Source organism: Cardiocondyla obscurior, linkage group LG06 (genome assembly GCF_019399895.1).
Source record: "Cardiocondyla obscurior isolate alpha-2009 linkage group LG06, Cobs3.1, whole genome shotgun sequence".
NCBI classification, from domain to species: Eukaryota; Metazoa; Arthropoda; class Insecta; order Hymenoptera; family Formicidae; genus Cardiocondyla; species Cardiocondyla obscurior.
In genome coordinates this window covers 4,606,555-4,629,747 of record NC_091869.1, presented here as the reverse complement: position 1 = coordinate 4,629,747, position 23,193 = coordinate 4,606,555, and the positions used below count along the sequence as shown (strand labels likewise).

The 23,193-nt window shown below is 36.8% G+C and overlaps 3 protein-coding genes across 10 annotated transcripts in view; 1 reads left to right on the top strand and 2 right to left on the bottom strand.

The window, feature by feature from the left end:
- The window catches only part of Ptr (patched domain-containing protein), a 28,905-nt gene extending 28,387 nt beyond the window's left edge, over positions 1-518 (bottom strand). The window contains exons 1-2 of the mRNA XM_070657503.1: positions 209-518; positions 61-98 (exon numbers count right to left, since the gene is read on the bottom strand). The gene's annotated coding sequence lies outside the window, so the exon portion shown is untranslated. The remainder of the gene's footprint in view (positions 1-60; positions 99-208) is intronic.
- Positions 519-2,312: 1,794 nt separating this feature from the next.
- Positions 2,313-7,216, top strand: LOC139103121 (2-phosphoxylose phosphatase 1). Its single transcript, XM_070657519.1, has 4 exons — positions 2,313-2,720; positions 3,588-3,755; positions 4,121-4,689; positions 5,660-7,216. The coding sequence occupies exons 1-4, from the start codon at positions 2,630-2,632 to the stop codon at positions 6,386-6,388; spliced, it is 1,557 nt and encodes a 518-aa protein (XP_070513620.1). The 5' UTR covers positions 2,313-2,629; the 3' UTR covers positions 6,389-7,216.
- Positions 7,191-22,325, bottom strand: LOC139103112 (golgin subfamily A member 4). 8 transcript variants are annotated; one of them, XM_070657500.1, is made up of 20 exons: positions 21,984-22,325; positions 21,648-21,752; positions 21,284-21,541; positions 21,045-21,206; positions 20,627-20,962; positions 18,946-20,460; positions 18,400-18,828; positions 17,933-18,067; positions 17,246-17,514; positions 16,453-17,120; positions 16,219-16,346; positions 15,697-15,753; positions 15,029-15,196; positions 14,249-14,314; positions 13,427-13,741; positions 11,009-13,345; positions 10,503-10,846; positions 9,512-10,226; positions 8,995-9,365; positions 7,191-8,789 (listed from the first exon to the last, which is right to left on the bottom strand). In XM_070657500.1, exons 1-20 carry the CDS (start codon positions 22,044-22,046, stop codon positions 8,678-8,680), a joined length of 8,553 nt encoding a protein of 2,850 aa, XP_070513601.1. In that variant the 5' UTR covers positions 22,047-22,325; the 3' UTR covers positions 7,191-8,677. The 8 variants fall into 8 exon arrangements, with proteins under 8 accessions (XP_070513601.1, XP_070513594.1, XP_070513596.1 ...); XM_070657493.1 differs by having other exon boundaries at positions 10,503-13,345; XM_070657495.1 differs by having other exon boundaries at positions 10,503-13,345; positions 14,249-14,311.
- Between the last annotated feature and the right edge of the window lie 868 nt (positions 22,326-23,193).

Below are 23,193 nucleotides of genomic sequence, written 5' to 3'. Positions count from 1 at the left end.
TTAGGGATTCTAATTACATTCTAATTACAAATTACGAAAAAAAGAAATTATGCGACTTACCAATCTGCTTCAGCGGAGTGGTAAAATTCTGCCGGTGACTGTAACATACAATAAAACAAATTAATGTAGACAATGTTAGTATTATAATTAATGTAAAAATAAAGCTTCATTAAAAAAAACGATTTTCTAAAAAAAAATTTATATTTACCTATTAGTTGCTCCGCTGATACACGATGTCCTTCCCGGGTCTCCTCCTCCTCTCAGATGCGACGTGTCGAGTCATCCTTCCGCGCACGTCACTCGCGAACACCCCGACCGTGATTTTAAAATCGCGAAAATTATTGAACTATCGCGCGTTCCTGTCTGTCACTCGCGTTTAAAATAAAGCAATGTTAAAAAATTACGACCGTATACTGTACGGAACTTCGGAAACGACCGACGAACCGGCTGCGGTTCGTATAATTAATATCGGCGGTGACGATACTATCGTTGACAGCAGTGAATGCAGCTATATCGATCTGTAACAAAAAAAAAAAAATATATATATATATATATATATATATATATATATATATATATATATATATATAATTCAATAAACGGTAATAGAAAATCGATTATTAGCTAATTAAAGCGTCAAACAAATTTTTTACAGATAGGAATATCGCGTAAGAAAAAAAGGATAAGAAAATTTAATTACACTAAACCTAAATTAATAACACTAAGCCTGACCTTTACTCTTGCGACACGAAGTGAGCCAACCGAGGAAACAAATCGTCATCGCGAAAAAGTGGCAATGATAAATTCGACTCGATCTAACACGGCTTTATTGAGATGAAATTAATTTTAAATAATAACCCTCCCAATTTGCATAACTGGCAACGCTACGTTTCTCACCGACGATATTTCTTTCTCATTTTTCGCGAGTTTGAAAGTGAAAAAGCGACGTCTTCCGGGCGGTTCGCCAATGGCTTCGGCTCGCTCGAGACGTCTTCTTGCTCCAGCGAGACTCCGCTCTCGCGCGAGAAAGGGGAGAGAGGGCGGATTTCTTATTAGCAAAGAATATCGCTCGTCTGGGGACCGTTTAAGGCCCGCAATGCCGCGGGGGCGATTCAATTACGGTTGCGTGCCCCGGTGCGTCGTTCGCGGCTGACAATGAGATGTTAGTGGACGGGCGCCGATTGTCCGCGTGGAGCCCGATGTAACGTCAGCCGCTCCGATATGAGAACCCCGAGACTAACCGGTCAACTGCGGGACAATCTAGCCATCAGTCTTAAACGGAATATATTTACGAGGTCGGCCCGACGCCGCAGAGAACGCGGTTGAAGCAGCCCGTAGCGCTCGGGAATGACATCACAGCATCCGGTTTTTCTCGGCTCGGAGTTGTTTAGGCCCCGTCGACGACCTGGGGGGGCCGTGTCTCTCGCACGCGCACACGATCCGCTTTATCCGCAAAACATATTCCGCGAAAAACCTTCAGGAAAGGTTCGCCAATCGTTGCCGAAGGTCGGCGCGACCGGTCGGTCGATGCTGCACGCGTTTGATTATAACGAAGGGTGATCGCGTGTAACTGGATGGATAATATCCCTAAACCGGTTAATTTCGAGAACGAGGCAACCGGAATAAATCGGCTTTAACCTGCTCGCGGTGCTCCATTCGCGATAATTTTAGCCCCGGTTTTGCGATACATGAAGGAAACCAGGCGGAATTACATGGGAAACGTTGGAATTAATGCATGATAACCCTATTAACGTAGTAACAAAGCTTTAACGAGCGGACAGCTGTAAGAATATTTTTAGAATTCAAATTGCCGTGTGATTGCGCAGTAACGTCAGCCGAGGGAAAAATAAACACGTTTCTTAAAACAGAAATCGGCGTGAGAGACGTTTGAATCGCCTTTGGCTGTAAAAGTCGGTCGTAGAGACGGAATAATCAGTCAGTCACCTTGATGTCTCTTGCGCTCCCAGGTCCGGGCGGTAATTGTCAGAGAAAGCTGATTATTACGTCCGGGGCAGCCTATTTTTGACATTCCGCGAGGTGACGAGACGACAGCCCGCCCGTTCTCGACGGTGAGTGTTTAACCGACCGGCTGGCGGCCGTGGCGCCGAGCAACCCCTCCGCGTTTGATAACCGCGCCGGATAAGGGAAGGTCGATAAACGTCGCGGGTGAAGCCACCCTGTAGACCGACCAGCCCGTCGCGTTGCGGAGAACTTTCGTCGGCCTCGGCTTCTCCGGGTGGAGGGTAATCGGCGGGGTGGCGCCTGCGCCCGGGATAGCGACCCCTCTGCAAATCTACCCCTGTTATCGCCATGTCGGGACCGGCAGTACCATCTCGGTCGCCGTCAGCAGTTCTTCTCGACAGTCCACCGTCGTCTCCTCGTCGTCGCCAATTGTCCGGTCGGGCAACGGTCCTTCTGCCCGCGGAACCGTCGACGAATATGCGGATAGCGTGGCCGAGGGACGTCTGAAGATGCAGCCTAGTCCGGCCCTTTCGTGCGGGACGGAAATCGAGTTGCGTCCTCGTCCTAGCGCATCTCCACGTTGTCGTCACCGCCGTGCTGACGTCGCCGAGACGTCGCCGTTCGCTGGCCTGCGAATCGGTCCTCTGGGACCGCGCCACGCGGAGGGATGCTTGCGGAAATGGTCCGGCTCTCTTACCAGCACCGAGCGTTCTACTGCTACGTGATTCTAAGCGTCTGGATCTTCCTACTAGTCGCTGGTAAACGCAACGCGCCACCCCGCCGTTCAATCCTTAAAGCCAAGACGCCGTTCGAGTATTAAATCCGACTTTGGAAGTCTTGCGCCGCAAGAAATATATATAAATATCGAATTCGCGTCGAGATTGATCTGAGTACGAGCAATAAAAGCGAAGAATCGCGTACGTGTAATTAATTCACGTACTTCGCGCTTGTTATTCGTGAGAATTTCGGAACACCTAAATCGTTCGATCTCCGACACGGGCTTTTATTTTTAAATGTTGAAGACAGGAGGTGTGCATATGTGATGACACGCTGTCGATCAGTCACTCGAACGCTCGCGTTCTTACTTCGGCTTTAATAATAGAATTGTAATAATAGAACGCTTTAGTTTTTCAATAACGTACTGTATAGTTTATCAGATGCCATCAAGGCAACGTCTATTTTACTCTCGTTTTGTCGCGGAGAAAAGGAAGTGTCCAATCGTAGTCGCCGACACGTATGTCAAATCGACCAGGAAAAGACAAATTTATCATAGTCTGTCCGACAAAAGACTTTCTCGTTGGTACCAATTGGAAATTAAACCACATTAAATTTCAATTTAAAATTACAAAATTTTCGTTAAAAAGTATTGTACTATCTTAATTTAATTATTTAATTTAATTTAATTTAATTTAATTTCGCGTTTTTTAAATACATGAATAGAATGTTAGAAAATGTTAAAAAAAAAAAAAAAAGAAAAGATTTTCTGTAACTAATGTGCCTTTATAAATCGCAATAAAACTAACAGAAATCTTTGATGTGCGAATAAGTCTATAAGTAATGAGTTTCGTTATCGATTTTCAAAGCTGACTGTTATAGACAATTCATATTTCTGTTCTGTCCTGCAGGTATGTACAAGTATATCGGCGTGGACGAGAAAACCTCGGTGCAAACGAGACTCCCGAGCAACGATCTGTCGCTACGGGAATTCCCGAGGAACCTGAAATCGGACGCGAAGACGAAGAAAATCTTTCGCTTCTGCAATTTGCCGCACGAGATAGCCACAGACACCGAAGGTATCATCGCGCGGCGATCCTACCTCGCGTTATAAGGAAATAAAAAAAATGTAACATACCACGGACGGACTTACGCATTTATATATCCCTAATCAATAAACTCTCATCAAAATCGTATTGAAACTCCGACCGAAGGAGTCCAAGTTCCCTGGTGTACGATTACGACAAATAGTGAACCGGTACGAAGTCAGTAACGTCCCGTTTGATCTGGTTAGAGCTAGGCTAGAGATCTGTTGTAAACCGCTTTCTTCCTCGCGCGATTGCGCGCGCCCGGGGCTGATTAAGTTCAAATTAACCTTGCTGCTATCATACATAAAATTACTCACGTATACGGCGCGCCGTAAAAGATCCGCATCTTCCGACAGGGAGGCTGGACGGCAACCTGACCTTGAGCGGCGTCTTGATCTTCATCCGCCATGGCGACCGGGGTCCCCTCACGCACATACGCAACATAAGCAGCATCAATTGCAGCGGCGGCGAACTCGGTGCGACCGGTGAGCTCGAGACCATCTACGAGAATTACGTAAGCTTCGTACAAAATGCGTCGAGTTATTCGCGCGCCGCCTGGGCCCAGTTCTTGGGCCCGTTCCACGGCCTCCCGGTGCTGCCGACAAACGCGCGCGACTGCCGGATCGGCCAACTTACCACCCTCGGAGTCCTGCAGCTATTGAAGACAGGGGTCGCCCTGCGGAATGCGTACTACCACCGGCTTAACCTCGGCAATGGCACTACCTTCGGCAAGGACGTCATCGTCTACAGCACGTCTTATCGCAGAACCGTTCAGAGCGCGGTCGCCTTGCTGTACGCGCTCTTCGAGAACGACGGCTTCCAGAGTCTGGCCAGGATCAGCTTGCAGGAGAGCCAGAGCTACGCGTTCTGCAGCAATGAGTGCGCCTGTCCCGCCGCCGACAAGTTCCTCAAGCAGCACTTGAAGGTAAACGACCGGAAGTGAGCGCCTGGAATGTGAAGTCAAGATGAGGATGGTGTTCGATATAAAAAACTGTTATATTAATACGTGTGAAGGTATATTCGTTCTTTAAATTGAAATTATTTTTTTCTTTTACGAGGATTAATTTCGAATGCGTTGCAAGTATTCCTTACACATTTTTTTTTTCTGCTATATTCCTTCCGGAAGACGTGAATGAAACGGATATGTCGTCATCTTTTCAAATGTTTTAAAGGAGATAAATGTACACTCGTGCCGTTTCTGCCCTCCGAGGAAGTTTTAACAACCGGAGATCTCTCGTTTCAGTCATCTCAGAGACACGTTAAATAATCTGCATCAACGTCTCTTCTCCCTGGCTCTCCCAGGAAATTCGATAAAATTATCTAGGTCATTCTAGGCCAGCAAACACCGATTTTTCAACGCATTTCGTCTGAATGAAATATCAGCACTTGATAATAATTTTTTCGACATGAATAATCTCGCCCCGCCGTTCGTGCATGTGACACGTAGAGACATGTAGCATGTTTAATGCACACGGGAACATAGTTCCTTTCTAAAGTTACAAAGAAACTTCCACTAACGCTTCTATAATTAATTTTCTCATTAAGGTCCTGTGGAAAAAATTTAAAGCGATCTTTAATTTAAAAAAAAAAAAAAAAAAAAAAAGAGGAAAAAAATTATAAAAAGAATCTTGTCACATTCAAGAGCCGGCTGAGCTTTTTAAACAAGCACAATGAAAATCGATGCGAGAACTTTTTACAAAATTCTAAGGTCCATTATACTATTTTTTTCCGCTTTCTTTAGCTTTAGATTAGCTCTCGCATCCCTATATAGTTTATCAAAAAAATAATTCAGCTGCCAGTAAAATACTTGCGAGGAGGGATGTCCAAGGAGGAAGGGCGGCGAGGACAATAACGTTGAAGGGCCTCTGTAGACACATTACTTTCATTTTCCCCAGGAGACCTCCAACCATCTGAAATCCCATCCGGCAGTTGGGGACCTGATCAAGCAGGCAGCGAGCGCCGTCTTCGAGCTGTCGGACCAGGCGCAGACGTGTGATCCTAACACCCTGAGGGATGCGCTCCTCACGTACGTGTGCCATGGTGCCTCCTTGCCGTGCGCGGACCTCGACGCTCAGCGTACGTGCGTAAAGAGCGATCACGTTACCGGGTTGTTCGCCTACACGGACTGGGAGTCGAAGCAGGTCGCTAAGAGCAGCAGCCGCAACAAGTACGGGCTCTTGAAGGCGTACGGGATGCTGCGGGGCATCGTCACCTTCATGCTGCGCATTATTTCCGAGGCTAGGCCCAAGATCGTTCTATATTCCGGCCACGATAAAACCCTCGAGTACCTCGCAACAGCGCTCGGCATCGTCTCCGACGTGGCAACCCACTACGCCTCGCGACTCGTCATTGAAGTATACAAGATCAATCCGCGGAACGACAATCGCCTCGCCAGCGACTTCTACTTCCGCGTCGTCGCCAACGGCCGAGACCTCACGTCCAGGGTACCGTTCTGCAGAAATGCAAACATTTACGTTAGCGACGACGTGGACTCGTCGCTGGGCAAGAAAGGTGTTAAGCTGTGCCCGATCGAGAACATCGTCAGGCAGCTGCACGACGACTATTTTGTGCCGTTCAACGCGACAAACTTTAAAGACGCATGTTCGAATCACAAGACTCGCTAAAGATAACAGACGTTTCGTGGGTCGTGAGATGAAATCGATCGGTGAGAAAATAATAGGCGAGTTAAAAGGAATGAGAAAATGAGAGAGAGAGACTCGTCTTTTCAGTAAAAAAATAATGAGTATTTTCAAAATTAGAACTTCAAGACTTTAGCACTATTTTCGACTTTTTTCTGTCCTTTTTTTTATCCCGAGTATAATAAATATCTAACCACTATATTCGTAAATAGTTAATACAAAATAGAAACGAAAGACAGTTTAATTTTAGATAAAGTATTACAACATTCTCTCTTAAAAATGGAAAATAATTTCGTCTTAAAAAAATTTATACAAACGAAAAAGAAGCACTTATACAAGACACGCAAAGTCAGTCTCTCGTTTTAGAGATCAGAAGTCTATGACCTCACGAGTGTGATTCTTGCTAATTCTTTTTAATTCACCTATTTCTCGAATGGCAAGTAGATATCGAGCGGATCTCGAACGAGTTTCCAACTTGCACTATGCATTATAGATAAATAAGCCGATGTGAAAGTAATTATTAACATTAACGTTCGAATTACATCTGACAGGGAACTAATCCCTCAATTTTCCTAACGAATTTCTCTTAAGCGGCGTAAATCTCTTAAAACACAATTTTCGCACCTAATAAGAAAGTATCTCGAGGTTTTATCGTGAATTAAATATTTTTCTGTTGAAATTTGAAACGCGGTTTCAAATTTTTTTTACATCTCGCTTACATATCGACGCACAGTTAACGAATGAACTATAAGATTGTCCGAAATTATAATAAAATCGAAGAGAAATTAAAAAAAAAAAAAAAAAAAAAAAAAACAGAGTACATACGTCGCCGTTTTAGCAAGGAAGCCTTATCTTGATAGAGATATATACATAATTAAAACTTTAACGTAAACTTTAGATAAACTTAGAGAAACGATAGCGCTAATGCGAGAACCGATTAATCAATTATTATATATTTTATCATACACTCTGTTGTATATATGTAAATATATATATATATATATATATATAGCGCTTTAGAAATATATATACATACATATATTAAAAACCGTTATCATGTTCCTTCTCACACGTGGTATAATTGACGCCTAACGACCATGGCGCAATGGAGATTTTTTAACAATAAGAATATACGTTTCTATCGACGGTAAATTATGAATTCTATATATCTGTGACGAACAAACATATGCAAGAATCGCTGTTTCATTTAGCATAATAGTTTTCGTAACAAAGATTAGATATTTTACAAAAATTGATTCTTCTTTATTATAAATGTCAGGAAAACGACGTGCAACTCGCGATATACAAAAAGCTTCTTACAATTCAATGGTAAATAAATAATAAACGCATTTCATAACGTATAAGGCACGCAGGTTGACATAATTATATTTACAATAATCTATATATATATAATCTTACACAATAACGACACAAATAAAAGCAACGTCCAGTGCAAAGTCGATTACGCTTTCCCTAGAAATTACTTTTATTTTGTTCTAACGTTTAATAAAAGCCTCTCTCGTCTTATAACACTAAAACCTACTTTACACATGCACACATCTTTTTTTTTTTAGTATTAATAACGTTTCATTATTCATATTTTTTGCAATTCTCAAATAATATCTTGAAATTGCGTCACATGTTCAATAAGAGAAAGTTAGCATCAATCAAAATCTTGCATGAAAATGGTAACAAGTTAAAAAAATATAAAACCGGCTGTCTATTACAGAGTCCGTATAAATGCCCAGTTTCAATTATCTCCGGTCGGACTGACAAAATTTACATTTTCTTAATCAATTGCCAATAATTAATTAGAGCAATGCAAATCGTGCAGTCGAACAGAAATAGAAATCCCATGCAGATCGATCGACGATTGCTATTTAGTAACAGAATACAGAGCGCGTTTATCAAAAATGTTTAACATAATAAATGATAAAATAAAATCAGATTATAACGTATCCCAAAAATCTAATTAGTTTAAAAAATACAAGTACATAAAATGAATAAATGTAAATTTTTTAACTTTTTATAATAGAAAATATAGAATAATTTTATTATCTAAGATTTCAAAGTATCGAAATCGAATTATTCAATAATCTAAAATGTATTATATTTTAATAATTTAATTGTTCAAAAAGTTAAAGAAATTTAAAAAATTGCAGAGCTGTTAATACATTTTTTTTTAACGCGAACTGTATCGTATACTACTAGAATATGATATTCGTAATATTAATACTATAAAACTAAATTTCTACCCATTTTAAAAATATAACGTTATTCTGAGAGAATATGACTAGTACCAGACTCTGCCATGACTGGACCGAATGTTTCTTGGTAATTTCTTTCTTCTTGGTAATACTGCCGGAGCATAAAATTGCTATCTCCTCTGAAATATTTAATTTAATACAATATAATATTATGCACTAATGGAATGACGTTTGACTATACGATTAAGTTAACTTGTTTCATTTCACGAAGATAACAAAATTCAATAATGTACATTCACCGTCAGAAATGGCGTTCGTTGCAATATAATTATCTTTCTCTACAGATTTTATAAAAATATAACATTTAATTAAGATTTTACTTACTTTGTTGTCCTTTCTTTCACAGGTGGAGAATAATTCGCTAATGTTTTTCGGACAGGTAAATTAATCACATCAGATATATCAGCCATAACAGTTTCAGCACCCACACGTTTTCCTATTCGCCAACGTTGTATCAACCATTTCATCCTATGTATACTTATTATCGCGATCACCGCGATCCTGAATCGCACCTTCTTATTTTGAGGCAGCCGCGTGTAAAGGCGTTGGTTTGGAGTCAATTGCGCTAGTACATATAGCGTATTCTCCTCGCAATACTGATAACTGCCGACGATGCACAGCAAATAATTCTTCTGATACACTAACGCTTTTCGTCTGCTATTTGCTCTTAAATATTTACCATAGAAGTTTTGTAACTGAAATACAGAAGATTGTATTAAAAGTATAAAAATAGATCGAGAGATCGAAAGATATTTATTTCTTAATTCTAAATTTAAAAGTTAAGTTACTTCAATTTTAAACATAATTAAATTCCAATAGTTCGTAAAGTGAAATTTTATACCTTCTCTATAGAAACAGTTTGCTGACTTGAAATCTGTGTAGTTTTCAATTTCTTTAGTTGTCCCTCGAGCGACTTCACACGTTGCGTCAACAGTTCTCTATCTACTTCAAAATAATTCTTTTCAACAACAAATTTTTCGGCTGTGTTACTCAGTTCTCTCATTTTCTGTAAGAAAGCTGTAGGAAGGTCTTGGACGTTTTCGATTAAATCTTTGAATTTCCTCTCTCTGTCTTTTGAGATTGCTAGTTTTGCATTAAGCTCCGCCTCTCGCTCTTTTAAAGAATTTACTGTGCGCAAAAGTTTCAGCTCCCGATTTGAGCATCCCTTTAGTTCCTGTTTCATGCGATTTATGTCAGTTTCCAGTTTTATTTTAACCTCTCGGGCGGTATTGATTTCGCTGCGTAATTCCTTGATCTCATCCAGCTCAGAGTTTTGTGGATCTCGCTTCTTGCTTTCAGTCAACATTTTCAGCTGCTTTTGCAGATAATTACAATCTTCTTCTCGCGCTTTCAACTCCTTCATAGTTCTCCGCAAATCTGTCTCTAAAATCTCTTTCGCTCCGTTAATTAACGTTAGACTGCTGATTAATCTTTCTTGTTCCTCCATTGCGATCTCTAACTGTTTTTCATATTTACTCAGTTCGTTCTCCAATCTTTTTATATTCTCCTGTAACTCTGCAGTGTGCTCGCGGCTTTCTTCGAAATTTTCGTTTGCTCTAAAATATACATATAAAAAAATATTAGAAAATACTGTTTTGAAAATAATTTTTAGCAATTATTATTAAATATTATTATTAAAATGTAATTAAATTCTATTGGTATTGGTAGATATTAATGTTTAAATCCACCAAGCAAAAAAGAAAAGAAGGAAAGATGGAATAACCTAAAATAACCGGAAGATTCAAATACAATAAAAGAATCGACAACACGCGTAACGCGCCCATAGTTTGTTCTAGTAAAAGTTAAAAAATTAATGAAATATTAATACGTACCTCTTAAAATCATTTTCCGCAGTTGCAGCAAAATTCGGTGCGGGTCTACTCATATTTTCGTTTTCTATCAATTTTCTCATAGAGGTTAATTGTGAATCCAAATTAATCTGTTGTTGTCTCATCGACGCTAGATCATTACGGAGCTTCTCTTCATTGTCCAAAGAGGCTTTCAACTTTGTCTGTAAAAATTCGATTAATTCAGTGTCTTGTATTCGTCCTTCTTCTGCCACCCGACGATGTTCTTCGATCTGCATCCTCAAGAATTTCACCACATCCCTCTCTGATGAAAGTTCCTTTTCCAGCTTGACTATTTTCTGCCCCTTCTCCGTTAAATCCGTTTTTAACTGTAAAATACGATCTTCATATTCGGTGATCTGATGCCTTAGTATATCTCGTTCGATTTCTAAATCATCTTTCAATCTTTTCAATATTTCTTCGTTGTTATTACGTACTTCGTTCGTTTTTTGATGATTATCTTCGGTTACAATTCCATCATTTTTAATTACCTGCATAAGCTGTTTATCCAGCCGCACGGAAAGATTCAGTTCTCGTTGGACCATGTCCTCAATATCGCTATTATCCTGCGAACGCCGTGCAGAAGCATCTTCCAATTCTTTTTGCAACCTCTGTACTGTATCTCTGAGCTCTTCATTCAGTCTGCGTTCTTCCTTCAATTTTCTTCTCAATTCTACGATATTTCCCGACTCTTTCATCTTACTTTGAATGGTTTCCAGTGCTCTATGCAGACTCTTGCTATCATCACTCATTTGCCTGATTACTTTGTCCTTCTCTTTCAGGAACTCTTGTAGATGATGGATTTCTTGATCTTTGTTGCTAGAGGATAACGGTGAGGACGTGCCCGACTGAACGTCGCTCATTCGCCTTGCCATCTCCTCCAATTTACGAATAACTTGATCGCGATTGTTCAAACCATCTGTCAACCGTAGAATCTCGTCTTGCATTTCGGAGATTTCTCGCTCGCGCGCATGAACTTTTGTTTTAAAGTCATATAGTTGCTTATTCTCGTTCTCGATTTCGATATTGCGCGTTTGAAGAGTCTCTAAGGCGATGTCTTTATCCAAGATGAGCTCCTTAAATCTTTGCAGCTCTTGTGTCGTATCCGTTAAAAAGATGTTTTTTTTTATTTGATCCTTTTCTCTAATTTCGATCTCTCTTTTTAAGTTCGTATTTTCTGCATTTAATTCCGTGATAATTCTTTCATTCACCTGCATTCTATTTTTATAATCTTCGAACTCATCTGTTTTTAGTTTTAAAATGTTTTCTACTTCCTCCAGATCCTTCTTTATTTTACTTTCAGATGCTTGAGCCAATTCATATTGCCCTTTATAAAAATTTTTATCTCGCACTAAATTTTCAACAGTTTCCTTAAACTCATCCTGTAAGTTTTGATACTGTTTCTGCAAGGCAAACAATTCTGTTTCGCATTTGCTTAAAAGGTCAGACTTTGAATGTAGCTCCTGTTGCAGAGCTTGCAACTGATTCATTAAATTTTCAACCTCCTTCACTTTTTCGTTGAGTAATTCTTCAGCTTGTCCAGAATCCTCGCTAGTATCGTTGTTTTTGGGAGATGACAATTTAGACTCCTCTTCGGAACGACGCAACTCCATTCCCGAGTGACCGACATTCCCGTTACTGTCACTATGTGTATGAAAGTGCAGATCCAATAATGGTACTTGCGCGTCTATCTTATCCACATCGAGCAAATGTGTTTCCAAAGTATTGAGACTGCTCGTATGCAACGTGCTTTTCGATGCGGATGTAGGAACTTTGAAGCTAGAAACGTTGTGTGATGTTACATGCGTTGCGTTAGGCGCTCGAACAGCTTCGGGGAATTCCTCACATTCTGAATGAATAGAGAGAATATCACTCAACGTTCGCGCACTGTTTTTGGCCTCCGCCTGCTTCGTTAATTCTTTCAATTGTACGTCATCCAAAGCAAACAATGAATAAGCACTTAATTGTTTCTCTTTTTTCGAAAGTTGTTCCTTTAGATAATCAATCTCCTCATTTTTGTCTGCTAACATTGTGTCGATTAGCTGCGGTGATTCTAGTTGAGTATGTTCTTGTGTTCCAAGTTTCATTTGCAATATTTTCTTCTCTTCTTGAGCGAATTTTAATTGATCTTTTAAGCGCTCGATCTTTTGCAGCGCGAAATTTTCCGACTGCACTAGATTTTCCATTTCCGCTTCTTTTTCTGCTAATAACTGATTAGCTCTTTCAAGCTGGGCTTTCAGTTCTTTCGATTCTATCTCTTTGTCAGTAATGGTTTGTTCCAAAGAATGATATTTTGTCGTAGCTTCGTGCAACTGCAATTCTAAACGAGATGTTGCTTGTTTCTGAGCAAAAGGCGCGCTTTGTTTATGCTGCTCCAAGCGACCGCGCATTGCTTCAATTTGGAACAATTGCTCCGATGCCGTCTGCTGCAAAATCTCTTGTTCCGCTAATAATTCCTCGTTCTGATTTTTCATCGTTGTCAGTTGCATCTCCAGGTCCTTGATTCTCTTAAAAGCTACTTCTTCTGCGCGTGCATGTTTCAACATTTTATCTTTTAACTTGAGTACTTGATCCAACGGTAGCATCGGCGGTGAGGATGGATCATCTGGAGTTAAACATCTTGTTGCGTCGATTTGCTCTCTGATCGAGACGTCCTCGCTCGGGTGACTCAAACTAAGATTAGAACCGCACATGTGCGCAGATTCCATCTCTCGAATTCGCTTGTCTAATTGATTTTGCATCTCATGTAATTCTGCTTTCATCTGCTTCAAAACGGACGAATTGACATTAAAATGTTCTGAACTTAACTTATGTTTATTCAACTCCTCCTGAAAAGCACAAATAAATATTCCGTAATTATTTTTACTTTACATATATATATTATTTACAAATTTATTCACTTTACTTACTTGTAAATGATTAATTTGCTCGGTTAGATGTCTGCTCTCACTACCAGATTTGATAGCGTCTAATTCATGGACTAATTCGTGTTGATTTTTTGTCTGTGCGGTTATTACTGTTTCTAGCTGGTTAATTTGCATTTGCAAAGACTCTTCCTTTTCATTCTTGACTTGTAATTGTTGTTCCAAATCGGCAATAATATCTCGCAAAACCCATATTTTATCCACTGCAGCCTTCAATTCACTCTCTTTCTCCGACTTCTTCGCTTCCGTGTCCGACATTAATGACGACATCTCTCTCATCTGAGATTCGAGAGCCTCCACCTAAATTATAAATCACATGTATATGCATGTATATGTGCATACGAAAATTATCAACGCATCAGTTTTACAGGATGTCACCTATATTTCCAGTCAAGCATGACCCAACACTTAAAGCATGAAGAGACGTGGTACGTATCATATTTACTTATAATTTTAAGCTGATGTCTACAGTGGGTAAGAAACAAAAATAACTATATACCCAAGTAATAATAAGAAAAATAATTAAATTGCGATTAATGAAATACAAATTATTTAAGAAAAATAATAAATAAATAAAAATATTTTACCTAAAAGTAGTCTGAACTTTTTTCATTGTGTGTTAATTAAATGTTTTTACTTTTCATTTTAAAAGCTATGTTGTAAATGTGCAACTAAATAAACGACGACTCGTTATATAACTTATCAAATAGCACTTCAACAAATATTTGTGAGTATTTTCTTAGCCACTGTATAATAATGAATAAATCGTAGAAAGAGTTAAAAAATCAAAGTAAATACAACACTCACAGCATTGACGTCAGTCGTTCGAAGTTCAGGGGTGTTTGAAGTTGTTTCAGATGATAGCTCAGACTGCTTTGTGCGACAAACAGAAAACCAAAACCAGAGTGCAGAAAAAACATTGTGTTAATACAATTAGTCGTGATGCGTGAAACTAATTGCTGACTATACAATTAATTTTCGAGATGATAGCCCTTTCATTTGGTAATTAAATTTATGTTATATATATTTTTTTAAACAAATAATTTTTAGATTAAGAAACCTCCTGGTCAAGTGTCTATTCCATTTTTGCATTATAAAAAAATTTACATTAATTATTACGAGATTGTATTTAATATCATCACCAAATAAGCAACCCACGTATCATGAGTCAGTATAGTCTTCCTTCAGCAGTTTCAAGTCTGTTAAATATTAAATAAACCACAGAAACCTATGCGTTTTGATGACGGCAGTTATTATGCCATTTCAATTTGCCCAGTTAGTGCAGTAATTACTATAGCGAATTAAGAATTTTTTATGTTTAATGAACTAAATTAATCCTTAATTAGTCATAATTCACATTGTTGTACAGTATATCTTTTAGATGCTAACATTTTTACCATTATAAAAATCTTTAAGTTTACCAACTAAAATACTTAAGCTTTAAATATTTGCCATTAATTAGCATTAACTAATAAAGGATTAATTGAGGAATAAACCTTAATCGTAGCGGGTGATTATAAAAAGCATATTGCGTTTATACTCAGCAAAAAATCTTTTCGTAAAAGAAAAATCTGATAAGGATTTTACCTCAGAAGTAATACGCATATCCCTTTCTTTGTCGCGTTCGCGTTCTTTGAGCTGTTCTTGCAAAAAGTGAATTTGCTTCGCAGCTTCATCGCGTTCCATCTCACGCTCGCTCGCTTGCTCGTCCAAAAATCGACGCGTCGCTCGTAACTGCTTGTCTGCTGCCTCAATCTAAACAAACGTAAGTCCAGTTGAAAATAATGCTGTTACACGCGTATGTAATTTTTTAAATAGTTTCAGATAAAATAAACGCAAATATTAATTTAATTTAAAAAAATTATATAATAACAAAATATCAGTTACTGAAAATTTTAGGTTTATAACATCGGTCGGCAGTTATAAAATAACCGATAAAACAAGAAGACATGTCAAATTATAGTGACATAGCATACAGATGTAAATACAGCATGCAAAGTAATTACTAAATCTTGCAACAACAAGCAATAAATAAATGTGACAATGATAACGTGTACATTTTAATGATGGTATAATAAAATATATGTGCAATTAGAACTAATTACAAATATTGTTAGTAATGACATTTTAATAAAAGCTTATTTTTAACATTTTTAAATTGCAACAGGATGTCACGGGAATTAATTTACTACAATCGATCTGGGAAAGAACTTACGGACAGCATTTACAATAATATTAGTAATTCTATAATTTACCTTTTCGCAGCAAACCCTGTGAATGTATGGGGTAGGAGTAGGTTCTAAAGGTACCTGCTGGCAAGACAATAGAACGCCAATCAATCTTTTAAAACCTACAACGTACAGCTCTGCACTTTTGATTTGGAAGATGCAATTTTATTGAATCGAATACTCATTTTACTGACGAATAATTTTGATTATAAACTGTCGTAATGCTTAATATTCTACTTTCTAACCGTTTTATCAATTATTGAGGAAATTAAATAAATTTATCAGCAAATACAATTGTGTAAATCAAAAACGTGTCGTACAAATAAAAAAATAAGTGTGTTAATTGTTGCTACACGATAAAACACATATAACGTAAAAAATATAAATAAATACGAAGCTTGTAAAAAAAAAAAGTGTATAAACTTAATGAATTATAAAGACAAGTTGTTTTCAACACCGCAATATTCATTACTGTACTAACATACCAATATTGAATAATTAGAAATCATGCAACAATGCACTCTGTTTGAAAATAACAACGATTTTTACCTGTTGCTGCAAATCTTCTCTCTCTTTCCTGGCATCGTCAATTAATTTATCATATTGTCTGCAAAGCTCTTCGATTAATTGCAGTAAATAAGACGCATCACCACCACCATTAGATAACACGTGTCTAGCTGTAATTTAAATAAAAATATATCATATAAAATATAAAAAATATAAAATATCTTGTTTTATTAATTTAATTAGAACATAGAATAATAACAATAAGATAAAAATTACCTTTCTCTTGTATTTGCGAAAAATCTTGTAATATAATATCACCTCTAGAAAGATCGCTTTCGCCGTATCCTTCCGTGATAACTTCTTTTTTGTTTTCTGCACTAATCAACTTTCGCTGCAGTTCAAAAATATGTGATTTTAATTGTTCTATTTCTTCTTCGTAGTTCATTATTAATATTTCAGTGTGATTTAGTTTCGAAGAAAGCTCTTCATTAATTGTGCTTGATGCAAGATTTTTATTTGACGTTGATACAACCTTATCTTCACCATCAGACAGTGAAAGGTTAAGAATTTGGTTGCTATCAGACTTGAAACGTCTTAAACACGCCTTCAATTCTTTTTTTAATGTCTCATCTATGTTTTCAGCGGCTAAATTCTGCAACGTTTTCTTATCGCCATTAATAATAGAAACTATTTTAGTAGATTGTGGGGCAAAATGGACTTTTTTGATTTGCTGGGTTGGTAAATCCTTGTGTTGCGTTTCAGATAAAACGGTGCTACTGTTTTTACTTAAATTTTCGTCATTAGTAAAAGTATTTTCTGTCAATTGATTTTTAAAAACTTCATTGATTAAAGTATTGTTGACTTCGTCTTCACAGGCAACGAAATAGGTAACCAATTCTCCAATTAAATTTTTAAGAGTTACGCATGTCTTCCACAGATTGTCTCTAATAAAAATAAAACATATGTAAACAATAAAACGATTGCTCAATAATAAAGAAATAATTAAAGAATATTGTTTCAATAATTTATTTTATATTATATTATAATTATATTATAAATTATCAATTACCTTTCTTTGATAATATTTTCTGACATATCTCCGACATAATTAACTTCTTGTTTGCCTTTTGTATTAAGCATATCAATTTCCTTTTGATGTTCTTCGAGCATTTTTGTCATAATGCAACTGTGTTCATCTTTTAAACGAGCTAATTCAACGCTGTGAATCTTTTTTAATTCTTGAATTTCTTGCTTAGCATTGCATGTAAATTTATCTCGTAGTTCTAATAATTCAGCCGGCCAACTATCTTCTTTGTCACCTTCCACTGACAACAATGCCTGGAAAAATATACATTATTAATTAACTTTACAATAAAAATTGTTTAGATGTGTTTTAATGTGTAAAGTAAGCAACGCTGCTAATATCGAGTGCAAATTCCAACAAATCGTTCGTCGCGCTTCCTAATTTTAATTGTAAAATATCGCAACGATAATCCACTGTCATTCTTTCGGTCGTTCTCGTCTCTCGAGTGACAGTGCTAGTGATAGTAATTATTTAAAAAAAAAAAAAAAAAAAAAAAAGTGTAATATAGTATCAAATAATTTGAAATGTTAAAACACGTCAGGATAATACATCCACAAAGAAAGGAAGGAAGGAAGGAAGGAAGGAAGAGCGGAAAGATGGAAAATATTTTAACCTAACCGGAAGATACAAATGTAAGCAGACAACACGCCGTCGGCTGTAGATCACATCTACCTGAAATTTTTCTTGAAGAGCGTTGACAATATCTTGTCTAGCTAGCGCAATCTGCTCTTGTAGTTGATGATTATATGCATCACGCAGACTCAACAATTCACCATTCTCCAACGCTTCCCATTCCGTCTGACAATACTACATGCAAACAAGAAGTCACACAGTAATGTTAGTCACGAGTAAATTTAACACAAGTTATTAAAACAAAACAAATCTATTTCGTCGTAACTGCACGATAACAAAAAAAAAATGTATTAATCTCATTAATTTACAATAGCATAAATACAGATTATGGAGATTAAAATTATATTGAAAAATTTGCTATTACTAATGACTAATCTAATAAAAATTAACACATACTGATCACACCATGCGTCTAGTTTCGTAATTTTTAAAATATTAATTGACAATTATTGTCGACAAATCACAACTAATAAAGCAGATTCGTAAAAAACGGATGTTTCACTCACCTGGTGTATAGTGGGTACAATTAAAGCATGCTTTAGCTTTATTTCGAGATCGCGAATCTGACATTCGTATAACTTTTTCTGCTCCTCGATCGTTTTTTCATAATTAGCTTTGACATTTTGAATTTCATTCACATTTTGTTCCAATTCCTGTCGTAACGCTTCTTCTTCGATGACGTTAGATGTAACCACTCGAGAGTTTGACACGTTCAGACAATCTCCAGCACCACCAAAATACAAATCGTCTGTCAGCTCTTCAGTTTCACTATCGTTATCTGAAACCCGTTTTGATTGTTGGCTGAAGATTTCTTCGGAATACTGTTTTTCCATCTGCAAGCATTTCCGTTCGAAGTATGTCCTCAGTTCCTCCATCTCTTTAGCGTGACGCGCTTCGAGTTCGTTTCTCAAATCATTTAAACTTGCATTACCATCCTTAAGAAATAAAAAATAAACTTTAAAATAAAAATGTACATTTCTACTTACAAATCAGGATAAATTAAATCAATAACATAAAAATACAAATACAAATATTATTTTAAAGTAACTTGCCTTGAAATTTTGCAGCATTGAACGTAATCTGTCAATCTCTTTAGTTGAATTTAATTTAATAGACTCTAATTCTTTTTTGTGCTGATTTACTATTTCCTCAATTTCCTGAGTCAATGATTCTTTCTCGGCCAATAAATTTTCTATGAAATTTTGCAGCGAGTTTTCGCTAATTTGTTGTTTTTGCGAAATAGCATTCTTCATCGAGAATTGTTTGTCAGAAGTTATTTTCTCACATAAAGCATAATAACGAGATAATTTTAATTTAATTTCGTCCAAAGTTGATTTACCCTCTAAAATTTGTTGCAGCTCTTTGTACAAACTATCGTTGTCTTTCAGGTAACTGTTATCTATTAATGTACCGGCGATATTTGAATCTGAAATTTTGTTCGAACTTTCTAAATTTTGATCTAATGTACTATCATATAAACTCTGGGTCTTTTTAAAATTTTTAGATGAACTTGTGTTCAAGGAAATATTAATTTTACTACTGTCGTTCATCGCCAAAGTTTCATTCAATTTTTCTTCAAATTTAGAGCACTGCGCTAACGCAAGAGCCAAACCATTCGTTAGTTTCTCGCACTGAGTTTCCATCTCCTTCGCTTTTTCTGTTACTTCAGCCAAATCTTTCTTACACCTTGTATTCTCCGTTTCTTTTTCTTCCATTTGTAGTTTTAGACTCTCAATTTCTCGCTGCTGAGCTTCTATTTGTCGAGCTGAATCGCTCTCACTTGCCTCAAGATTATGAATCTTTTCGACTAACAATTTTTCCACCTCTACTTTTTCTTCAAATCTTCGCTTTATCAACTGCTGAACAGCTTCCTCATCAATAGGCTTATACATGGTTTCTCCAAGTTCGCTGATAGTGCTGACACTTGTAGTATCAAATCGTGACAAGGAGGACTTCTCAATGTCGTAAAGTTTATCGCTAAAAGTTCTCTCGTTTAATTGACTGTTTTCCATTAATGATTGTGCTGCGGAATATTTGCATGACAAATCATCCAGTTTGAACTTCAATGAATCGTTTTCCTTCTTAAGAGCAGCGGCATTCGACAAAGCTTGCTCAAGTGATCGCTCGATACTTTCTTTAGATTCCAGAATACTCACTAATGCAATATGCTTTGAGGTTATCTCCTCTAACTGAATTTTGTGCAATTTAATTTGCTCGTTTAATAAATCCTTTTCTTTTAGCAAATTCTGGTTTTGCATGTGATCGTTCTCCGCTTTAGATTTTAATTCATCTAATTCCATTTTATACAGATGAACTTCTGACTGAGCAGTCTTTTGTGCTTTAGCATGATTTACCAATTCGATTTTTAACGCCTCAATTGTTTTTTTATAATGCGTTAACTGCGTCTGAAAGACGGATAATTCTTTCGCGTGTCTGCTTTCCAAATCCGGCAATTCCTTGTTCAAACGATCGGCCAACATTTTGTTTTCATCTTTTAATATTTTCATGCATTTTTCATGCTCGCTTTTAATATTCATAATTTCAAACTCATTTTTTGCAGTTAATTCCTACAAAAAAAATTTTTTTAATAAAAAAATCAATATAATCACGAGTTAGTTGAGATAAAGTTTTGTTCGCAAAACCTAACGCACAATCGGTTTAAGATTTGATATAATTTTTCAAGATAAATAAAAAATTTGCATTACATTTAAATAATCTATAAAAAATACTTACTTTTAACTCTTGCTGATGTTGTGTTGTATTAGTATTTATCGCAGTAGTAAATTTGTTTAAAATATGCTGCATGTCCTGTTTGATTTTGTCAATCCGTGTCTCATAATGTTTTTGTTGCTCTAACGTCTCATCAATGTTCAAATTTTTTTCTGTAGCACCAAGACGAATTTGTTCATTTAGATTATTAATCTGTATTTTGTAATCATTAATTTCTGCATTTCTTGTTTCTCTCTCCATTTCTAACGTTTGTACATGCTTACGAATGTCCGTCAAATGCGCGGTTAATCGACGAATTAATGCTTCTTGATCATTCATTGTTGTTTCCAAAACCTCAATCTAAAGCAATCAAAACATATTTAATATTTAGCTACATTATTAATAACTGTAAAAATGTAAAAACTTTAAATGTGTTATTCACTTTTTGCTGCATATTGTTTATCTCAGGATTAATCTGCATAGAATTAAGGGCGTTGAGCTGTGCTGTCACAACATCTCTGGCAGATAACGCTTGTTCCAAAGATGATGTTAAATGCTCAATTAGTGTGTCTCGTTGAGTTACTGCCTTTTCAAACTCTTGCAACTGTTTTATAAATAATACACAAATTTAAATATGTTTTACAGCAATAAAAAAAAAAATTTTATAGAGTTACAACCCACTTTTATATGATATAAAGATATAATATCTCGTCCAAGTGCACTGCTGCCTTGGCTTTGTGATGAGTTTGGGGAGCATGTCTCTGCTCGTAAATTATCAATCTCTTCATTTAAGGTCCCAACTATCGCTTCCTTTCCATGTAATAATTCTTCTAATTCTGCAACTCGTCCTGCCAACCCATCCAAATCAGCGTCAGCCTCTCCCTCACTTATGCTAACACTGCTGTAGGTAATATCCCTTGAAGATATGCCCTCAATTACCTAGCAATAAAAGACCAATAAAAGTCAAATGCGACTTAATTTATTATATACATACAAAATCAAAACCCAAGCTCACTCAAAATTATCGCACTTTTTTTTTACTTACACCAGATTCTTTTTGCAGCATAGATCTTTCATTGTGCAAAGACATTTCATCGTCAGATTGTTCGACTTGTTCCACGTTCGATTGTTTCGCCTTGTACTTCTCCAACTGTAATAACCAACACATGTCACAGACATTCAACAAGGACAAGTCTGCTGCGAGAAGAGGAACACATTCTCTAAAGTGTTTCCTTCAAAATATACATAAACTGACGAGTAATGACGATATTAGCAAAATAAATGAACAAAAAATGATATATATTATTGGAATAAGTCGCAATATATAATAGCATACAATTGAGTTAATATTTCCAATGAAGAGAAACGAAAAAAGACTTACCATTTCTCTCCCGGCTTCCAGCGAGCGTTTTCTACGCTCCTCCTCATCCTGTGTCGCGCTCATCTCGGCGGCACTCGCGGGTCGATGTGCATGAAGGGTGCAAACAAAGTGCTTATTCACCAGCTACGTTCGTGCTCTCGGCTCGTCACAGCTACATTTCAAATTCGAGGTCTCCACGCTAAATAATCTCGACCACCATCCGTTACTCGATCCTCGTTCGTATCGTCGTATCCCCTGGCTCGCCCGAACCGATCAAACAATAAAAGCACAACTTCCGAAAAGGCGCTAAACGGTTAGAGTTAATTAAAACACTCGAGTAAACCGACCGGAAAGGCGGTTGGTCTAAAATTGTCTAAAACGGTCGCGCGTCAGTTATGCGAACCTGTGCGGCGAGCAGGGTAACTTCAATGTTCTGCATAATCGATAAAAGCGGTACCTAAGGGTAAAGTAAATTTCGTCAAAATAAAAAAATAAAAAATTTACGCTTTGTGATGTATTGCCGTGAAATAAAATGTATGATTTAACGTCGACAAATCAAAAACTGAAGCGAAGTAAAATTTATAATACAATAAAATTAAGCCAACATTTACTCTCATAGAACGAGGCAAGAGAGAGATTCAATCAGCATTGGTGAAAAACATTAACAATTAAGCAATAAAATCTACATCTTTTTTAATTTTAAAGTGAGAAAATAAATTCTTATTTCTCACGGTTCTTTTATCTCAAAGAGTTGCATGTTCGGTAGCCCTTATCAATTTACTACGTGTTACCTAGTAACCTTTGCTATTCCTATAACTGCACTTATAGCGGTACAAGATTTCTGGGAAACTCGCGTGCCTCCAATGTATCTCGTATCAGTTCTTTTGACATTCATTGTCAGTTGATATTTCGTAAAATATGAAAATTGCGAATATACAGAGACAAATTGTCTGTCAACCACGTGCAAAATAAAATATAGTTTTTGTTTTATATAAGAAAATACAACTCGGCGTCAAAAATAATTGATAAACGGCCTTATTTCTTTGATAAAAAAAAAAAAATATATATATATGTATAATATTTGAATAATAACAGAACTTATTTAATCATCTTCAAAATCATATATAAAATTCGTTTTTGATGCCTGTAAATTACGAATGGCTGTTACCACGAAACTCTCTTATCTGATAAAAGGACGATAGATATACGAATAAGCTACTGCATTCACTCG

Excerpts from the sequence above, each read along its gene's own strand:
- LOC139103112 (XM_070657493.1), bottom strand. The coding sequence starts at position 22,046 with ATGAGCGCGACACAGGATGAGGAGGAGCGTAGAAAACGCTCGCTGGAA. Across the intron at positions 17,515-17,932 it reads CTCTTCAAGAAAAATTTCAG|GCATTGTTGTCAGTGGAAGG; the intron begins GTAGATGTGATC and ends ATATTTTTCCAG. Across the intron at positions 10,227-10,502 it reads GCGGAAAATGATTTTAAGAG|AGCAAACGAAAATTTCGAAG; the intron begins GTACGTATTAAT and ends TGTATATTTTAG.
- LOC139103121 (XM_070657519.1), top strand. The coding sequence starts at position 2,630 with ATGCTTGCGGAAATGGTCCGGCTCTCTTACCAGCACCGAGCGTTCTAC. Across the intron at positions 3,756-4,120 it reads GATAGCCACAGACACCGAAG|GGAGGCTGGACGGCAACCTG; the intron begins GTATCATCGCGC and ends ATCTTCCGACAG. Across the intron at positions 4,690-5,659 it reads TCCTCAAGCAGCACTTGAAG|GAGACCTCCAACCATCTGAA; the intron begins GTAAACGACCGG and ends CATTTTCCCCAG.